General features: G+C 43.3%; 1 protein-coding gene across 1 annotated transcript in view; it reads left to right on the top strand.

The window, feature by feature from the left end:
• Positions 1-858: 858 nt before the first annotated feature.
• Positions 859-21,191, top strand: part of LOC144762439 (uncharacterized) — a 371,225-nt gene continuing 350,892 nt past the window's right edge. The window contains exons 1-2 of the mRNA XM_078647619.1: positions 859-879; positions 1,039-1,216. Of these exons, the coding sequence (XP_078503745.1) occupies positions 859-879; positions 1,039-1,216 (199 nt within the window). The remainder of the gene's footprint in view (positions 880-1,038; positions 1,217-21,191) is intronic.

Below are 21,191 nucleotides of genomic sequence, written 5' to 3' on the forward strand. Positions count from 1 at the left end.
ACTATTACAGCGTAATCGCTATTCCGCTCGCTATTATTTTTTAGCGATTTCGCTATTTCGTACTTGAATGCCGATTCCGTGTTTTGCACCCGCAATTGCGTTTTCGCAGCCATTGCGGGCGCTATTTCGCTTCATGAATCAGGCTGTAAATCTTTTGTTCAAAGTTTTAACTAGCGAGGCATAGTCATCGACAATTTGGGAATCACCATCGTTACTACTACTAATACATGTTCTCACGAGCTCAAGGAGGAGGGTTTTTAGATATTCCTCCCCTCCGCACCCAAATTATAAACCAGCAAAGCTTTTTTCTTTTTTGAGGTGAAAGTGTCCCCATCAATTGCCTCAATGTAGGCTTCAAATGTCTCCTTCCACTGTTGCCACACAACAGGAGGAGTACCGGGTGATTGTAAAAAGGGGGTGGTGCAATTACGTGATCCATTTGTTGACTGTGCGTGGGTGAGTTGCTGCCCCACAAATACAATCAAAGGATTGAACAACCAGAACGAATAAAAATGACTGACGCAGTAGTTTACTTGTTATGAAAAGAATACATGCAAAATATCCAAGATGCCTGTTAAATAACAGTGAAACAGTCTTTGGAAGTAATTTTACACTATTGAAATAAATATCTGCCGGTATAACAGCTTCTGTGCACCATTAAATGCTCCAAAAACGTGTGCTTTCAATCTTCCCAAGGTCATTACCAATTCCGTGCTTCAATTATTTTTCTTTTCTTAAACATGACATTTGGTGAAAAATCCACTAGGTAGCAGGGGCGTCAAGACTTTCGCACAGTTTTTCTTTATTCGATAGGTGACGCGCGCCGGTAATCACCACAAAGGAGAGAGACATGCGTGGATGCGTGCACTGGTTGCTAGGGTAATGGTTGTCAAAACAATCAGAAAGATACACGCTCCGGTGCGCATGCTAGTTACTAATGCGAGACGCGTCGATTGCACGACAGTCGCACCCCTCCAAATCTGTTACCAACACTGCGCACACTAAAAGTGAATACTGGATTAAGTAGCCTCACCACAGGAAGTCAGGAAGAGGCACACAGTTCGCAGAAGAGATGAACTTCACGGAGACTTCAAGGCTTGCCACTGTAAGGAGACTCAGGAATCACTGGCATTGCTTCGAATCACGTCTCTCAATGTAAGATGGGGAAGGCAGGAGGCTGGACACCTCGTTGCCGCTGAAAAGAAGACCACTGCAGGTAGGCGATTTCAAGCTTCTTTATTACTGTCCAGTAACTCCACTTCCCCGGCAACAACTGCCAAGGCTACGCATTCTGTGTTCCATGCAAGGAACAGCAGAAGAGAATGCGCACGAGAAACAACAAGGAATCCCAACAATAGCTGACCTTTGGTAGTGACTCCTTGGCAGGTCAGGGCCTCCCCCGAGCTTTGCAAATTGAAGCCACCTGCTCCTGTAGCTAGGTAGTTGCCGAAACTATCTATTGTATGCGTTGCAAGGGCATTGTGTATCAGGATGCTCAAGTCCAGTCTATCTGACTCAATAGTTCTTAGTGGAAAAGTGTCATCTAATTGATATTCTGCAAGTGGCGCCAAACATCTGAATTTGCTGTACTGCAAAAGAGAGAGAGCATCTGCTGAGTGGTTAATTTGTATTAGTGCCTGGCTCTCATCAGGAGACCACTGAAGCTTGCACCACCCATTGCCTCTACCAAAGCTCACAATGACTGCACCTACACACATCCAATCATCACTCTTTTCAACATGTGACAATTCCAGGCCCCCAAAGCTATATAAACGGCCTGGGTGGTGAGTATTTGTATTGTTTAGTTTAGTTTAGTTTAGTTTATTTGCATTTGTATAGCGCATAAATCACCCGAAGGTCTCAGAGCGCTTGCGGAAAGAAAAAGCTCCCAGCTGGAGACCCACATAGCAGATAGGCAGGGCTAAAAAAGCCAGGTTTTTAGTTGTCTACGAAACCTAAGGTAATCAGACTCTGTCCTTATCTGGAGGGGAAGAGAGTTCCAGGTTTCAGGGGCTGTCTTGCTAAATGCCCTGTCGCCATTTCTGCCTGTGCGTACCCTCGGGATGGTGAGAAAAGATTTGCCAGAAGATCTAAGCGTTCTTGCTGGTTTGCGGGCCTTTAGCTTGCGTTCTAAGTATGCTGGACCGTGTCCATTGATGGATTTATGGACCAGGCAGCATAGTTTGAACTTAATACGCTTTTGTATTGGAAGCCAGTGCAAGGTCTTTAAACAAGGCAGTGATGGGGTGCGGGACGGCATGTCCAGCACCAGCCTTGCAGCGGTGTTCTGAAGGACCTGTAGGCGATCCAGGAGAGTGATATTTATTGAGGACAGAAGTGCGTTTCCATAATCAATCCTGCTGATAATGAGTCCTCTGACCAGGGGCATGCGAGCTGAGAGGGGTATCCATTTAAAGATTTTCCTCAGATTACACAGAATAAGCAGCTTTTGTCCTTATCTCTGAATTTAACTGACAGTGCCATCATGTGTGGACTGTCATAAGTGTTGGTGCTGACAATTAAATACTGTTGCCGAGCACCGGATACCACTGGCTCACATTAAGCACTGCGATCTGCTACTAAGTGACCACACTGGATACATATCTCACCCATAACGTTGGTTTCACCCTCAGCTTGCAAACTACCTTGTGCTTTAGCAGCTCTAACCCTCTTGGACACTTTGCCACCCAGTTGTTTATCAGTTGCAGAATTGTCAGACTACAAAGTGATCTTTTTATAGTCAACTTCTCTTTGCTTATGGATGATGCAAGAATCAGCAGGGTGATGTTTTTTTGTTAAGCCTAAATCTGTTCAGCTCGTTGGCCACAGGTTGGTGCACCATGCTGTGCCAAGAATGACCCCAAAGCCACTGCTGTCTGGTGCGCCTTTGTATAGTTGTCGTGAAGAGACCCCTTGTTCCTTCCAAATTAGAGTGCTGTTAAATTCAGTGACCAACCTTTCCGCTGTGAATCCTGTGAGACACCCACATTTCGATAGATGTCGTAGCCCTTTGTCTGTGCCCCTCTATTTATCCTTGTTAGGTGCCTTACAAATGCCCTCCCAGGCCGGATCACACTTCCTGCGTAGTTTAACTTGCCCGGCAGCCTCTGGACGTCCTCAACTGTCCCTTTCTCCTCCCATCCATGTCTGTGCCTGCCTCATTTAGATCATCCAGCTTGTCCTTTAGGATTTGTTTGTCCTCAGGACAGTATATCTATCTCCCTAGGAATACAGTTGTGGTGGTGGGGCCCACTGTCTTGGTTTGGGCCAGACAATTTAATGTCTTCTAGACATTAAATTGCATCCAGCTACTATCTGGCCTGATGTGAGTCTGGTTTGTCTATGAAGAAAAGATTATCTAGATAATGTAACTTACTACCTCCCAGGTGTTTTAGGTGCAGGGCTCACTTCAAGAATGTGCTGAACAAATCAAACTATGAGCATGGCATTGAGCACTTCATGAGTGGACATTTGTCGTATTAAAATGGTGCCTCAAATTGGAAACCCAGGAGCTAAAGATGTACTGGGAGGAAGCGAAATGCTGATTCTCTGTTTGGCTTATCCATCAATGCTCTTTTATCAGCCCTTTCTGGCATCTTCTTGATGACTCTTCCTCATACACTGCCTAGCCCTGCTGAACTTTACCTTCTCAGATCTCCTAAATCCAAAGGTAAGCGGAGACTGGACCAATCCACTTTGTGTTTCCATTGAGGTCAGCCATAACTATTGACTTTACCCCGGTCGTATGGGACTAGATGTCCACAGTAGGAGCTTTGATCTCTTAGGCGCTATTTTACAGTTAAAATGTAAACATTCGTAACTGCGGTTCAACTGATTGTTTTTTATCTGTTTGGATGCCAAATTATGTATTACATTTCACTCAATTCTTCTAAATTAGTGTAGGTTTTCTCTTGTGTTGTGTTTTCTCTTTCTTACTGTTTTAGTGCAGCATAAATACTTTACACATTGCCTCTAATTAAAGCCTGACTGCATTTGTGGCATTCTACCAAAGGATTAATCACAGGATAATTTTGTGACTTTATTGGTTCACACTAACAAGGATTGTGGCTGTTGCTTGAGAAGGATCTCACTCCCCTCAACAAAGAACCCAGTTTCTCACAACTGGTATCTGAAGGATAAAAACTACAATTTATTTTACAGAGTTTTATATAGCGCAAACTTGACCCGAATCGGGTATCATAGCGCTTCACATAGCACCAGTTGCATTACATGAGGAAACATTTTTTTTTTTTGTTAGGCACTGGGAGATTAAGTGATTTGCCCAGAATCACAGAATGTCCAGTGTCATTGCCAAGACTCGAACCCAGTTCCCAAGGTTTGAAGTCAACCACCCTAGCCTTTAGGCCAACTCCTCTACCTTCTAAAACACCCTTTTAAGTCCCAGAGCAAAAAGCAACATCTATTATATTTGCATTTATTTCATTGCAAACCAAGTTCTGAGGCACATTACTTACTCCAATCCTTAAGCTAATTGATGACAAATTAATATCTATGTCAGTTATCGCTCAGAAAGGAATCTTTTGTGAAATTCTGTAAAAACGTACGACATATGTATAGAAGCTCCTTGGCATTTCATTTATGGGCTGAAATTGAAATGACTAAAAAGCACAATCCATGGCGAGTTTTTCATTCCTCTACCTTCCAAACTTTAGGGCTTAGATCCCTTTGGGGGTCTACTGTTACAGGTACATCCTTCCAACAAGTTGTGAATAAATCAGTGAGCTGTTTTTTTAATCTTCTGGACAAAGATCAGCTTTCTACAAAGGCCCATGCATGGATGGTTATTAAACTTTATATGCATCAATCTCCCCATCAACATCTCAATACTTCTTATTTGCCTTATATAACGGTAAGGTTTATGAGCTTAGGAATGGGCACTTTTCCCACAAAAGATTTGACTCTATGCTGGAAGCATTCTTGGCCATCCAAAAGCTGTTGTCTTTGTGGGGACAAACATGAAACAATATTACATGTCGTTTGTTCAAGTTGATTAATACACAAAGACACTTTTTACAAAAACGTTGTAATATCTTTCAATCTGTTGAGTAATCAAATTTTCTTTTACTCTGGTGATTTTAAATTCCAGAAATGTCCTGTAAATTTGTGAAATATATGGATTATTTTTTCGCCTGTATAACACACCTTTGAAGGTATATATAGAATAGGCAGTGTTCCTACAGATTATGTATCACTTTTTAATCTTCTGAGTAATTAATCTGTTTTTTTACTTAACCGTTTTTACAGTACTTGTTGAGGAAATTTTCAATGGTTTTTATTTACTATGTAAACATAAATACATAGGTAAATAAATGAAAAGACACATAAATAGACGTTTCTAACTAGAAAATTAGCTCACTTGCATCCAGACCACAGTTTTCAGATTTTGGGCCTAACATAGTAAATAATGGAATAAGAAATGTGCATACCTCATAACATTTCATATTACACCTAAAGAATCGTAACTGATAATACAAATAACCTATTAGTAATAGTTGTAACAATGGCCAATACAGTATTCAACTCTCGTTGTATCCTGCTGTGGTAAAACAAAATTATAAAAGGAAACACTCTTGAATAAAAAAAAAAGACATCCCTAATGAAAGATCTGTACAATTGCTCCTTCCCGTCTTTTGTGCCACTACAGGCATTCTTCAAACTCAAATGTTTGGACTTAGACATGTTTTTACAGGTAAAAGTAATCATCACTAAAGAAAAAGACATACCAGCCACACCTGGTTTATGACCATTGTTCAGTACAATCATGCACAGCAGTTATTTGGCTTCCAGGTTATTAAAATCTAGGAAACGCAAACTACTTTGAAAAATTGTCCGCAATAAACTGTCTAGCAGCTCTAAAAAAAAAAAATCCATTTTCGAACCTCAAGTCAAGTCAAGTCAAAAAAATGTCTATAGCGCGCTACATACCCTGAGGGTCTCAAGGCGCTTGAGGAAGGGTGGGGAATTATTTGTCAAATATCCAAGTTTTAAGTTGCTTTCTGAATGCTAGGTGGTTCTGAGTGAGGCGAAGGTGGGTGGGGAGTGAGTTCCAGGTTTTAGCTGCCAAATAGGAGAAGGATCTACCTCCCATGGTGGTTTTGTTGATGCGGGGTATGGCAGCAAGGGCTTGGTTGGAGGAGCGTAGTTGGCGGGAAGGGGTGTAGAAGGAGAGTCGTGTGTTGAGGCATTCGGGTCCGAGTTCGTAAAGTGCTTTGTGTGCGTGGGTTAAGAGTCGGAATGTTATTCTCTTATTGACGGGGAGCCAGTGGAGGTTTTTCAGGTGACTAGAAATGTGGTCTTTACGCGGGATGTCTAGTATGAGTCTGGCTGAAGCGTTCTGGATGCGTTGGAGTTTTTTCTGAAGTTTTGCGGTGGTACCGGCGTATAGGGTGTTACCGTAGTCCAGGCGGCTAGTGACCAGCACGTGGGTGACCGTTTTTCTAGTTTCGGTGGGGATCCAGCGAAATGTTTTTTTGAGCATGCGAAGAATGTTGAAGCACGATGATGAAACGGCGTTGACTTGTCTGTTCATCGACAGTGAGGAGTCCAGGATGATGCCCAGGTTCCGTGCGTGGTCCGTCGGGGTGGGTGCTTTTCCAAGGGCCTTTGGCCACCAAGAGTCATCCCAGGCGGCCGGGGAGGTGCCTAAGATGCGGACTTCTGTTTTGTCTGAGTTCAGTTTCAGGCTGCTGTGTTTCATCCACTCGGCGACTTCTTTCATTCCTTCCTGTAGGTTAGTTTTGGCGGTGTTCGGGTCTTTGGTGAGTGAGAGGATCAGTTGTGTGTCATCAGCGTAGGAGATGATGTTGAGGTTGTGTTGGCGTGCGATGGTCGCGAGGGGGCTCATGTAAACGTTGAAGAGAGAGGGGCTGAGTGACGATCCTTGAGGCACGCCGCAGATGACTTCAGTGGCTTCTGACTTGAATGGTGGAAGGCGGACTCTCTGAGTTCTCCCGGAAACGAACGAGGTGATCCAATCCAGTGCTTTTCCTTGGATTCCGATGTTTCTGAGGCGTTGTAACAGGGTGCTATGACAGACTGTGTCGAAGGCTGCGGAGAGGTCGAGGAGGATGAGGGCGACTGTGTCTCCATTGTCCAGAGGGGTTCGAATGTCGTCTGTTGCTGCGATGAGTGCGGTCTCAGTGCTGTGTTTTGCTCGGAAGCCGGACTGTGAGGAGTCGAGGGATTTGTTGGTTTCGAGGAAGGTGGCGAGCTGGCTGTTGACGGCTTTCTCGATGACTTTGGCCGGGAATGGAAGGAGCGAGATGGGGCGGTAGTTTTTGAGTTCGGTGGGGTCGGCTGTGGGTTGTTTCAGAAGGGCGCTGAGTTCGGCGTGTTTCCAGCTTTCCGGGAAGGTGGCGGAGTTGAGGGAGCAGTTGATGACGTCTCGGAGGTGTGGTGCTATGATGGAGTCAGCTTTGTTGAAGATGTGGTGAGGGCATGGGTCTGTGGGGGATCCTGAGTGGATGGAGTTCATCAGGTGGATGGTGTCATCAGTGGAGATTGGGTTCCAATCGGTAAGGATGTTCAAGGGGGGTGAGGGTACGGCAGAAGGTTGGGTGCGTTGGTCTCCGTGTTGGTTGTCGAAGCTGTTGTGGATGTCTGCGATTTTGTTGTGGAAGAACGAGGCAAGGGAGTCGCAGAGCGTTTGAGAGGGAATGATGTCGTTGGAGTTGGCTGAGGGGTTGGTAAATTCTTTGACGATGTTGAATAATTCCTTGCTGTTGTGGGCGTTGTTGTCTAGACGGTCTTTAAGTGCAGCTTTCTTGGCAGTCCGGATCAGTTGGTGGTGCGTGCGGGTGGCGTTTTTGAGGGCGTCCTTGGTGTTGGTGTTTGGGTCTTTTTTCCAGGCCTTCATAAGGGAGCGACAGAGTTTCTTGGATGTCTTAAGATCATCGTTGAACCAGGGAGCGTTTTTGCTGCCTAGTTTGATTTGACGTTTTTTCAAAGGGGCTAGGTTGTCGGCGCTATTCATTAGCCATTGAGTGAGGTTAGTGGCTGCTTGGTTGGCGTTCGAAGAGTGGGCCGGGGAATTTTGAAGAAGCGATGAGGAGATCTGGTCGATGGTGATTTTGTTCCAGTTTCTTCGCAAAGTGGGTTGAGGAATGTTGTGGGATGTGGTCTTTTTGTAGACAAAGTGAACGCAGCTGTGGTCCGTCCAATGGAGAGCTGTGGTGTGACTGAAGGAGATATGTTTGCTGGAGGTGAAGATAGGGTCGAGTGTGTGGCCTGCGTAGTGAGTGGGGGTGTTCACAAGTTGTTTGAGTCCGAGGATGGCCAGATTGTCCAGAAGGGTGGTGGCGTTGTTGTCGTTGCTCTTTTCCAGGTGAGAATTGAGGTCTCCCAGTAGTATGTAGTCCTCGGAGGGGAGGGCGTGTGGGGTGATAAAGTCAGTGATGTCTTCACTGAATTGTGCACGGGGTCCTGGTGGCCTGTAGAGTGGGGTGCCTCGGAGTGTTGTCTTGGGGTCGGTGTGGATTTGGAAGTGAAGGTGTTCGGCGTTAGCGAGGTTGACGTCTGAGCTGGTTGAAATGCGGATGGAGTTCTTATGGACGATTGCGATGCCTCCTCCTGTTTGTTTGATGCGGTCCTTACGGATGATCTTGTAGCCTTCCGGGATGGCAATGGTGATGTCAGGGGCTGAGGATGCGTTCATCCATGTTTCTGTTAAGAAGGCGATGTCCAGAGAGATGGTGTCTAGTAGATTCCAAAGGTCGATGGCGTGTCTGTGGACCGATCGAGTGTTGAGCAGGATGCATTTTAGGTGGTTGGGGTCAGATCTCTGTTTGGTGTTCGTGGATGAGGAGTTGGTCTTGGTGCCGTCATGCTTGCAGGAGATGCATGTGAAGGGTCCGTGGGTGAATCCAGGAGCGGCTTGGGCGCAGTTGGGGAGTCGGCCCGGGTTAAGGGCTACGAGGGTGGAGGCATCGTAAGTGATGCGGGTGGAGTTGGTGGTGCGGGGGCCAGGGGGTCTGGCGCTGGGCGCGGGCTTGGCGAGGACGGGCGCAGACGGGCTTACCTTTGGCGGACCTTCGGCGCAACTGGGGCGCGACCGCTGCGCATGAACGCTGCGCGCAAGAGAATCTGTCATATGTGGAAAGTGGAAGGGGAGGGGCGAGGGAGGAGCAGCTGGGAGGCAGGTGCATGGGGGATATATCCGGCCAGGGGGCACGACAACAACAACAGAAATGGCTGCAAGATAAACACCGGAGCAGCGTGGGGATACAGACGATCTAACCACACAGAGCGAGTAAAAATTCCAAATCGCGCTCTGTGTCAATCTAGCGCTACAATTACAATTACAATTGCACTTTACTTGGCACTAGCGAGTGAAACAGCGCTACGATACCAAATGGAGGCTTCAATGGGGCTGGGAGCAGCGTGAGTGAGCGTTCGCTTCTGATGTTAGTCAGGGCGGTCACAGCTTGCAGAGGGGAGAGCTGCGTTTACAATGCTTGTGGGAGGGAGGAGCAGCTGGGAGGCGGGTGCGTGGGGGATATCCGGCCAGGGGGCACGACAACAACAACAGAAATGGCTGCAAGATAAACACCGGAGCAGCGTGGGGATACAGACGATCTAACCACACAGAGCGAGTAAAAATTCCAAATCGCGCTCTATGTCAATCTAGCGCTACAATTACAATTACAATTGCAGTTTACTTGGCACTAGCGAGTGAAACAGCGCTACGATACCAAATGGAGGCTTCAATGGGGCTGGGAGCAGCGTGAGGGAGCGTCCGCTTCTGATGTTAGTCAGGGCGGTCACAGCTTGAAGAGGGGAGAGCGGCGCTTACAATGCTTGTGGGAGGGAGGAGCAGCTGGGAGGCGGGTGCGTGGGGGATATCCGGCCAGGGGGCACGACAACAACAACAGAAATGGCTGCAAGATAAACACTGGAGCAGCGTGGGGATACAGACGATCTAACCACACAGAGCGAGTAAAAATTCCAAATCGCGCTCTATGTCAATCTAGCGCTACAATTACAATTACAATTGCAGTTTACTTGGCACTAGCGAGTGAAACAGCGCTACGATACCAAATGGAGGCTTCAATGGGGCTGGGAGCAGCGTGAGGGAGCGTCCGCTTCTGATGTTAGTCAGGGCAGTCACAGCTTGTAGAGGGGAGAGCGGTGCTTACAATGCTTGTGGGAGGGAGGAGCAGCTGGGAGGCGGGTGCGTGGGGGATATCCGGCCAGGGGGCATGACAACAACAACAGAAATGGCTGCAAGATAAACACCGGAGCAGCGTGGGGATACAGACGATCTAACCACACAGAGCGAGTAAAAATCCCAAATCGCGCTCTATGTCAATCTAGCGCTACAATTACAATTACAATTGCAGTTTACTTGGCACTAGCGAGTGAAACAGCGCTACGATACCAAATGGAGGCTTCAATGGGGCTGGGAGCAGCGTGAGGGAGCGTCCGCTTCTGATGTTAGTCAGGGCGGTCACATACAGAAACCCAACGGGACACAATGTGGGTGTTTGCATTTAAAACTGTAACCATCTCTGCTATAGTTCTGTTCAGTAACAAATATAGAGTAAGTTGGATGGCTCATACCATCTACATTATACTGGAACTGTCAGTAATCCTGCAGAGATTAATATATACAATATTTGGAAGAAAACGTATAAAGAATTACTGGGATCAGGTAAAGTACATGATCTCAGGAAGTTTTGACACTGAAATAGACATAAACATGGTAAAAGAACATAACGGGCAGGTTTTCTATATGCATATGTGTGATATTTCTCTATTTGCAGCATGCTTACTGTGATGTATGCATTGGTCAAGTAAGTCACCATAAATAGCACTTTATCATTAGCAGAGAAATGGAGCAAGGTTAAAACAGCTAGCCATATTTCTAATTGTGTTTAGGAACATGTAGTTGTGTGTTAATAATGAACACACCATAACTACAAATGTAAGGGTGCAATGGAAACAATTGACTAAAGGGACAAGTCAAATTGTCCCATGTTAAGTCCCAATCTACTTACCACTTTGTGACGAGAACATGTTTTTCCTTGGAACAGTAAAAATGTGGCTCAAGCAAAATCACATCCTGATTTTTTTTTAAACATATATAAAACAGACATCGCAATGATATTCATGTCAGGCTGAGTGCCTCAATTAGTCACTTTTTAAGTCATGCCTACAGGCAGGCTAGCCCCCGATCTACGTTATCCAATATGGCCCTACAATGGACTTTGGGTCCGCCCCTAACTCTCGAGTTTATGGCTTTCTTGTCTATCTCATGCCCCTATCAGGATTCAATAGCTTTCCTTCCCATTCTTCTGTTTGTCTCACCCAAAAAGCATTTTGGTCTCACCTTTTTGGACTGGATAAGTTGGATCCTTCTGCTGCTGCAATCAGGACACTGCAGTGGAGTGCAAGAGGAATGATTTTATCCTGCACCCACACCACCCTCTCTGGCACCCATTTGTTCATTATTAGCCTCCACCGCACCCACGCGCCCCCAAACTCCCTCATGCTCCAACTGCCACAGTATAAACAGGCAGCCAGCTTTAATGCATTTTAAAGAATCGTAAAATGGCCACTGGTATGATTTGTACATGCATGAGCAGTACACATATTGGAATGTTTTTTCATATGTTTCACGAAACATTATTCATAAGGTAGTTGTGTTTGCATGCAAATCTGCAGTGGCTAACTTTGAATGATCTTCCATAAAGTAAAATAAAAATAATTTCAAGATCAGTGCTGCACCTGCTAGCGCATGCAAGACTTCTATGTGAGGAAAAAGCCACAGGCATAGCAAATAGGCAAATTACACAAAGAAGGTTGGAGCACACGCTAAGGTAAGCTTTTACATTAGTTACAAAAGCAGTCAAGATTTGTTCAATGCTTGTCAGTAAATCCATTCACTGAGTTTATTGTTCTTCAGAGGTTGTCATGATTGTATAGTTGTTAATATTATGTTAGAAATGTGAAAGTTGAACGGTCAAGAAGAGAAAAAGCCAACAGGTATTTCATCCTAACTAAACTTTATCAAGTGTGCAACGTGACATGACACAAAAAATACATCAGTATCCGAATATTGATGTTTAGTATGTTAAGAAGTGCTCTTAGAACTTTGTGATCGTATGTGGCGAGGACAATGTCATGTGGAGCCCTGATTACCATATAAATATTATTTAAAAACATCAGTGAAAGATACAAGGTACTAAGAATCATAAAGCAAGAAAAGAGGAAGTACCCTGAGGTGGATTGTAACCAGAAACGGGTGGACATAGTGGAAATGTTGTAAAGTTGCAGAGGATTGACACTACTGCACTGTTTGAATAGCAAAGAGAAGCAGAAGCAAAACTATTCCAACATCAGTTTTTCTTTCTGGGACGTGATCTTGAATTGCGTCAAGGATTGTTGCCAAGATAACATGGCAGGTTATGCACCAGTGGTTGAAGAAACACATCTATATATTAAGAAATAGGGGGCATATTACCAACCAATAGAGATAATTTTTGTCTCTAACTTGTTTAGAGACAAAAATTATCGCCGCAAATCGGCGATTTTTATCGCAGATAAACCTTGCTATTAGCAAGGTTTATCGCAAATGCGATAAAAAACGGCCGCAATGCATGAATATCGCTGAAAAGTCAGCGATATTCATGCATTATCGAGCAAATGCTCTTAGCCATGTTATCCACCTCCCATTGGATAACATGGCTAAGAACTGCTCAGGGCAGGTGTTAGCTTTTGGAGATATTCGCGCTTAGCGCGAATATCTCCAAAAGTTGGTAATAGGAGATAGCGATGTTAGCGACTGTTTCCAGTCGCTAACATCTTGGCACGCCCACTTTGCATGTCATTAGTGATAAATATCACTGACATGCAAAGCGGGGCCCAAGAAGGTCGCTATCTCCTATTAGCTGTCGCTAACTGGTGTTAGCGACAGCTTGGTAATAGGGAGATCATTTTATCTCCGCTTTCTTGGCTTTTAAAGCCAAAAAAGCGGAGATAAACCCCCTTGATAATATGCCCCTAGGTTCTGTGTGTGAATTTATCTCTGAAATCATTGGGCCACCTGGAGGGATGTTTTCTGGCTTATAAACCTTAGACATACATGCCTGGTGAAGTAGCAAAGAGTTGTGTAAAGTATCTGAACTCTGAACCTGAGTTGAAACATACCTGATGCCAAAGTCAGAGTTTTTTGTCTAACAATTTAGTAATTGCTCAAACTGGATTATAATCTATAGGATTATATTGCAGGCTGATATAGACCCTTGTACATAAGAGCTGTCTATCAATTTCCCTATTGTAATCTTTGGCATTCATTATTACTGTGTTGACCCCTTTGTTCACTTCTTTGATCACACTATTTTTGTCTTTGCTAAGGGATATTAGGGCCTATCTTTCCTGTGAAGTAATGTTCTGAGGAGTCCAAGGGCTATGTCTCAGTTGGTGATCCTCAAGATTATATGGTTTCCTTGTGACCAGTTTATGAAAAAGGTCAATTTTTTAAACAATAGTATCAGGAGGATTATACATTGATTTTGGTCTACGGCAACTGTCAAGATTTTGGTTAGTGGGATTTTTTTTATTTTTATCAGTAGCTCCTTAATTGAAGTTGTAGCAGCTTCTGGATACTCAATTGAGAGAGGTGTCTGTGTACTCATTAGGTCTCTGATGAATCTTTTACATGGATTTATAGTAGGTGTGTGGACAGGATAGTGTGGATGTTTTTCTTCAAAAAAGATCTTACTCATTTTCTTGTTTGTCTTGTTTCATTTTCCATATCTTGGGAACAAACCTTGAAACACACCGAGATCATGTACCAGAAAAGAAAACTGATTTTGGGATGATTTTGCATCTGCTACTCGTTGCTATTCATCACAGAGCGATATTCCCTCACGACCTACTAATTTCTACAAATCACAACTTTTACACTTTCAATAAAAGTTTTCAACACAAGGTGGCTGCATTTACTTTTTCATTTGAGATTTTTATTTATTTTTTTGTTATTTCTTTGTGTTATTCCTTTAAATTCATAACATCATTTTACAAAAAGAAGACATATGATTCAGCATTTAGGCAATAAAAATACAGATACCATACAGAGAAAACAGAAACCTAATACACGTTTACCAATATATCATACACACACTTTCATACACTCTACATTCATTCTTAATTCTGTGTCGGAGGAGTCACAAGTTGTTATGTGATCTATTACGCAAGGTCGCCGCGTTTCGGTGGGATAAGACCACCTTCCTCAGGACCTCTAGCAGAACAGACGATCTTCCCAAAGAAAATTATATATTCTGTATGGATATCTGTAATAATAAATACCATTCCATGTAACTGTTACATTATATCAGTTTCATATTTAATCCTATCTCTAACATATAGTATACAATTTCTACAGTTGTTATACCTTTAAAAAACACCTTGTGGAGAGCTCACAACAAACTAATTCCTAATATCTATTAATTTCTTTGTGACTTTTGTCAATATGCTCCGCCATAGAAGCAAACCAGCACATATATCTTTGTACAGATATTCATAAGAGATTGCCAATAAGATAGAAAAAATATACAAAGTGAGTCCTAGAATAGTTGGTTAAAAAGTGAAAGAAATTTCAGAAGTCTAACTGAAGGAGACAGATTATTTATTGCTTATTCTCATAAACGGTAGTTGTATTCATTATGCAGATTGTACTTGTTGTTCTTACCCAGGATACAGAGTTGAAGCAGATCATCACTTCATTTTAGACTTCGTTTTTATCAGTTTGTATACTGAGAGCTGTACCTATAATAATCTGTATAAAATGGATATTTGTTCTAAAAGCCTGTTGTAGTATTATGGGGTTTACATACTTTTAATCACATGACAGCTTACCCAAGTAATCTAATCCGATGGCAGTAACTTCAATAGCATTGGGGAAGCGGAAAGCTGCAACCTTCGCTGTATTAGTATGACGAGTAAGAATTTCTAAAAGAAATGCAAAATAAAGATGGTACTTGGTCTAGGTAATTGAGCCCGTGGCGGTTGTATTGGTAGTGGAAGAGAAAACTGGGAGAGGGGAGAGGAGTTGGCCTAACGGCTAAGGTGCTCGACCTCGGACCTGGGGATCTGGGTTCGAGTCTCGGTAACGACGCCAAAAACTCCTGTGATTCTGGGCAAATCACTTAATCTCCCCGTGCCTAAAATGAAAGTGTGTCCTCATGTAACGTAACTGGTGCTATGTAAAGCGCTCTGATACCTGATTCGGTTCGGGTCTAGTTCGCGCTATATAAAACTCTGCAAAAAAAAAACTAAAAAAAAAAAATGACCTTGTGAGTAACAAGAGCCGTTCATATACAATCCATTTATATTCTTCCGATGACTTCTGCGTTTTCTCGATATGTCTGGGACATCCCACTACATTCTGATTTTTATGACTGAAACGAGATGACGAATAAAAATTAAAAAGAATTCATCTCATTTTTATTTGCTGCCGCTAAATAATGTTTAGGTTGTTGCGACTCGTCGGATTCCATTATCATTAGTTGAATTGAGAGTCAGATATATTGTTACAAACATGACGATATATCCTCAAGACCACGAGTGGGTAACATATGTTCCCTTACTGACTACGAGAAGGTCATCTGCGTTGCTTAAAACCCTCATCGTAGGGATCAGCTCCAAATGCCATGTTACCAGCTAAGATTTCTATTTAAAATTAACAGTTGTTGCACAAAAAATGCGGGTCTTAACGATGTTATGCGAGTAAGACTACCTGGCCCTTAAAAAATGGAACCCCCAGCGAGGACGATTCATATCTCTTTGCGTTGTCGTTCTAAGGCGTCTAAGCCCGAATATCTATCCCGCATACTTCCCGGTTGTTTGCTTACCTCGATTTTCAAGCGACGTGGATGCCGGAGAACCTCGGTTCGTAATCCCGTAGGCTAGGGCAGACCTAATGTCGGCACTTCTTTGAAATACCTTGATTTTCGCGCCAAACGTGCGTCTACGTAATTGGATAGTGGCGTGAAAGACCAGCACCATTTCTTAATGGTGTTTAATACATAAACACACATAAGTGCGTGTTTAAACTGAAAAATAATGTCAAATCAATCAAATAACTGGACAAGCAGAATGTTAGATTTAAAGAACTAGTGAGTTTAGCTTAAAAGCAGCTTTTTCTCTACGGAGCATAATCCTAATCGTGTTTGAACTATCAGCTTGGGCTAACATGGGTGCCATTATTGAATGGGGTTTGTTTCCATAATTTACATCACTCGGCAGGTCTCACTCAGGCAAGACTCAGTGTATGAGTGTCTACCCTGATGTAAAAAATATACAGTTAATCATAAAGAAAAATAGTAAATAGAGTTTTATGTCTGTTTTTCATTAAACCCATACAATAAATGTTGTCAGAGGCATAAACCCACAATTGACCGAGATGGTAAGAGGATATTTTAGGCAGAGAAAAATTCTTACGTTGCCTCTGAGAAACAGTCTAATAGCTCATTCCGTGCGGGGTTAATTATCCGTTATTGACAAGATGGCACTTGAGAATTAAATCCTCCTAATTTTCTACAAGGTACATAGTATTTCATTATTAAAGTGACTACATAATATGAATATCTTGAAATCCTAGGACGTAAATGAGGTATGACTGGGATCAACCATACTGTTAATCAAGGTATATTAAAGTGGGTTATTCTGTTATATACCAAGAAATGTTTTCATTTAAGCCTATTCTCACGCTGTCCAAACGAAAAATCCAACAACATTCTCGTTTTTTCCTTGTTCTTTCCATTGATTCGCCGTTTTTATATTGGACTTTTTCCAAAATGCACCATCTGAGGTCAGATTCGTTGTGGTTCGAATCAATGCAGTGTTGGGTTACAGGTGCTGTCAATTTGATCGTTCTTACAGCAGATTTATGTTCACTGAACCTCTGTCTGAACTCACGTCCTGTTTCGCCAATATATGCGAGTCCACAGGGACATACAATGTAGTAAACAGCATTTTTACTTCTACAGTTGGTGAACGATTTTAATGTTATATTTACATTGTTGTGTTGAATAGTGTCACTGACTATGGCAGAATCACAGGCATGACAATTGCCACATCTATGATTTACTCGAATAGCATCCAGACCAGTCAGAGTTGTCTGTATTTCCCGTGGTCGGGGTTTGTTCCTTGTGTGGACCAGCCGGTCTCTAAGGTTCCTATTGCGTCTATAAGCTATCAAAGGCCTCTCCAGCAATGTCTCATTCTCCACCTCAAGAATTCTCCAATTCTTGTTGATTACATTCTTTATTTTGTAATTTAGTGTGGAGTGATTTATCACCCAAGTTATCTTATTTTGAGATTTCGGTCTTTTGTGGTTGAGCAGAGCGTCTCTATCGTAATATTTTGCTCTTTTTAGAGCTTGACGAACCAGGCGTTGTGGGTAACCTCTTTCGACTAGTCTCTCTTTCAGAGATGTACTATGAGTGTTATAGTCGGCAAGGGAGGTACAATTGCGGCGAATGCGAAGGAATTCCCCAAAGGGGATAGAGTCCTTCTGACAATGGGGATGAAAACTCCCAAATTGGAGGATGGTATTCTTGGCGGTGGGTTTACGAAAGAGGCTTACCTGTAATATACCGTCCTTACCTTCAATTGCAATATCCAGGTATTCAACTCGATTACGACTGTAGTTCGATGTAAATTTTAAATTTTTATCGCTCGCTTTAAGCCATAAAATATATTCCTCAAGTTGTATCTTGTCGCCATGCCAAATGAAAAAAATATCGTCAATAAAACATCGCCACACGGAAACATTCTCAAAAAAAGGGGGCAGCTGTATTGTAAATGTTTTTTCTCTCCCATTCCCCCATATACGTGTTAGCCACTCTCGGGGCACAAGATGCTCCCATACTTGTGCCCTTTATCTGCTTATAGAGGCTTCCTTCAAACTCAAAAAAATTATTGAGGAGAACTACCTCCAAACATTGAATGATAAACACATCCGGTCTGTTATCGGGGTATCTCTGTAGGAGTGAGGTGACCGCTTGCAACGCTTGACATTGAGGGATGTTGGTGTACAACGCCTCAATGTCAAGCGTTACCAGGATATCAGTCATGGGATCAAATGCCATACCTTCAATTTTATTAATCATGTCACCTGTGTCACGAACAAAGGACTTATGTGTAAGTGGACATAGAAATGTGTCCACATACTTGGAAAGGGGCTCAGTGTTGGAGCCTATGGTTGAAATGATTGGGCGCATTGGTGGATCCCTTTCGTTCTTATGTGTCTTAGTGTGGTAAATAAATAAATTACCGGTACTATTTTTCTATGCATTAAATGAAAAAGATAGCTCAATAAATAAGAGGCAGAGTCCGTGGTATCTGAGTCATACGGGCTTTAATTAAGTGGCTCGAGCCAATGGATATCGGGTTCCATCACCTACTAAGGTTCAGGAAGGGACATTCAACATTTCTTTGACATCATACAATATATATAGTAGAGCTGTACAGTTGCATTGAATACAGTAGGCGTAACAAGTGACAAACGAAAGATAAGAACATATGGGCGTGAAAAGAAGGCGTGCACAGGGCGTGCACGGAAGTGTGTGATGTAGACATCACAGAAGTGTCATAAATGGGTGGACACATGGAGGGGCTACATGTGCAGCTGGAACCTTTAACCTACTGGTGCGCGCAAAACGAATCATGACGTGTAACTGGGGAGAGCTGGGGGCGCTGACTCCTAGCACTAGTAGAGGAGACTAAAGTCTGGGATGTCAGAACGACCTGTACCTATAGCGTATCTGATATCTTGTGTTTGGAGTACATGTTGCTTGATTCTAAAAGTCATCAGAGCAAAGGCTACTTGTCACTAAAAGCTAGTGTCTGCATATATTCCTTCATGTATTGCGTGAGCTATGGATCTTCTATGGATACTAATTCAGTAATTCACTTGTATGGAGACAGAAAGACTAGACTGTAGATTGATATGTTTATGCTGTTCGTTAGCTAGGAATGTGAAGCCGGGGAGCTGAACAGATAACTGTAGGCATAACATATTCTTGGCAGGCAGGCCGAGTCCGGGCACCGCGTTGCTCGGCAGGAAGTAAGTGAAGGGTCAGGGATGCGGGCGGGGCTGCATCTCTCGGAGCATTTCATGAGACTTGAGGCCTGAATCTGGTGTCCGGATCCTGTGAGGCCCAGAAACGGGTGCATCTCGATGATTTAACGTGCACCATGTAAAGACGTTGGCAACATAGGCCTAAAAGCCTAATTCACGTTGCTTTCACGGAGGACTGGATAACTGACATATTAACGTTGGACGCAACTGCAAATGCGTCTAGATTATCGGCCATAGAGGGGAAATGCATAGCGATCATGCACATATATTACATGTTGGGGAACACGTAGGGACACATAACAGGGCAAAATTCAATTTTCCTCATTCCCTCCTTGTTCCCTACGTTCCCTTCAAGAAACATCAATATTCATGAGACCATCTATTTGTTCATACAGCATCATTTGCTCGTCTTTTTTCATTTGGGAATGGGATCGTGGACGTGGAATACAAGATGTAGCGCACAAGCCGCAAATCGCTGGGCCACATTGTAAACAGAAACAACAACTGAATATGATCATTACGACTACTCCCAGGAATGACAGTACTTTCCATCCCCATGCAGAAATTACACTCCAGAGCCAGCCGGACCAAGTCCAGGTGCCTGGATTTTGGTGTAGCTGATGAGCTATTTTATGAAGTCTAGTTATTGCTGAATACACAGACGGTGCGTTATTAGGAATGAAAACGCAACAACTAGATCCGATGACTCTACAAGCTCCGCCCCTCTCGGCCAGGATGACGTCAAGGACAAGGCGGTTCTGAAGAACAACAAATCTCATAGCAGACTGCTCTTCTGTTAAGTTACCTAGGGCGGAAGTAGTCTCATTCACTACTGCTTCAAGGGTTCTGGTTAACCTGCGTATTAATTTACTATTCTGGACAGGACCTATGAAGAAAAAGAAACCTTTATTGAAATCCGTATACTGTTCCAATGCAGTTTCAGTCTGATCGACAATTGGGGACTCGATCTCCCTTCTATGTCTGACGTGTACTAGATGGGTATTTCGGTGATAATCAGATGGGGCTAGGAAAACTGGTGGCAGTAGGAATGCAATGTAACAGGTTCCATCCCAATCTAGGGGCAAACGTACATAAGCGGTCTGACCACATATAAAATAGGAATGACGTGAAGCTTTGAAAGTAGACTTCCCACTGTCACTGTACTCGACCATAGTAGTACAATCACTGTGTCCTAGACGTACTGAACCATTCTTTCTAACACATAATTCGCCTTTCACTGGTAGAACGGTTATAGAAGGCAAGTCTGAATTGGTCTCGGACTGAACATTCAAAACCATGAGGTTAGAGGAAAAATTACCTAGATCATATACTTCATTTTCTAAATCTATCCCTGTCCTATGGGAAAGACCGTCCTTGTCTGGGAAACAGGTTTCATTCATGACTGTATTCAGAAGGGAAGCTGTGGACTTGTCGTCTAAAGATGACGTTAACGTAAACCATGCTCCACACGAACCATTGTGTGAAAACGGATAGGGAAAGAGTGGTAGAACTCCCTTCACTGTCTGGTAAGGGGGAAGTCGACCACATACCCAGCAACTAGTGGCATTGCTGGTCTGATGTGAATAGTGTAACATACGAATAAAAGTATTGTTGCGCATTGCAAGTCGATAGGACAACTCGTGAGGGGGTAGTTCACTAAATGTGTGTTCTACAGTATCATTAGAGGAAAGGTGTGAATGTGAACCAAGAGGAGGAAAAAATACATGTAGCATATAACTTATACATGTGATCGTAAGACTCAGAATAAACATAAACAATAATGTAACGATACATCTGCTTCGTAGACTTTTACAATATTTCGTTTTCTTGACGTTTCGTCTATCTCTCTCACTATGTGGGTCTATCTCATACATGTCAGAAACCTGTCTAACCGCTTCACCCGAGGGGGACTTAAACAATTAAACGCTGTCTGACTTACTAGACCTTAGTTTCAGTTTATACTCCTGCTGCGGAGTTTTCTCTAACAGGGGAAGTTTAGAGTCAGTATCGGGGCAGTCCTTGAAAAAAGTCTTTGGACACAGTCCATGGAAACGCTTGATGTGGCTGGAATGGAGCCAGCCTTTTC

The sequence above is a fragment of the Lissotriton helveticus genome, chromosome 6 (assembly GCF_964261635.1).
Source record: "Lissotriton helveticus chromosome 6, aLisHel1.1, whole genome shotgun sequence".
NCBI classification, from domain to species: domain Eukaryota; kingdom Metazoa; phylum Chordata; class Amphibia; order Caudata; family Salamandridae; genus Lissotriton; species Lissotriton helveticus.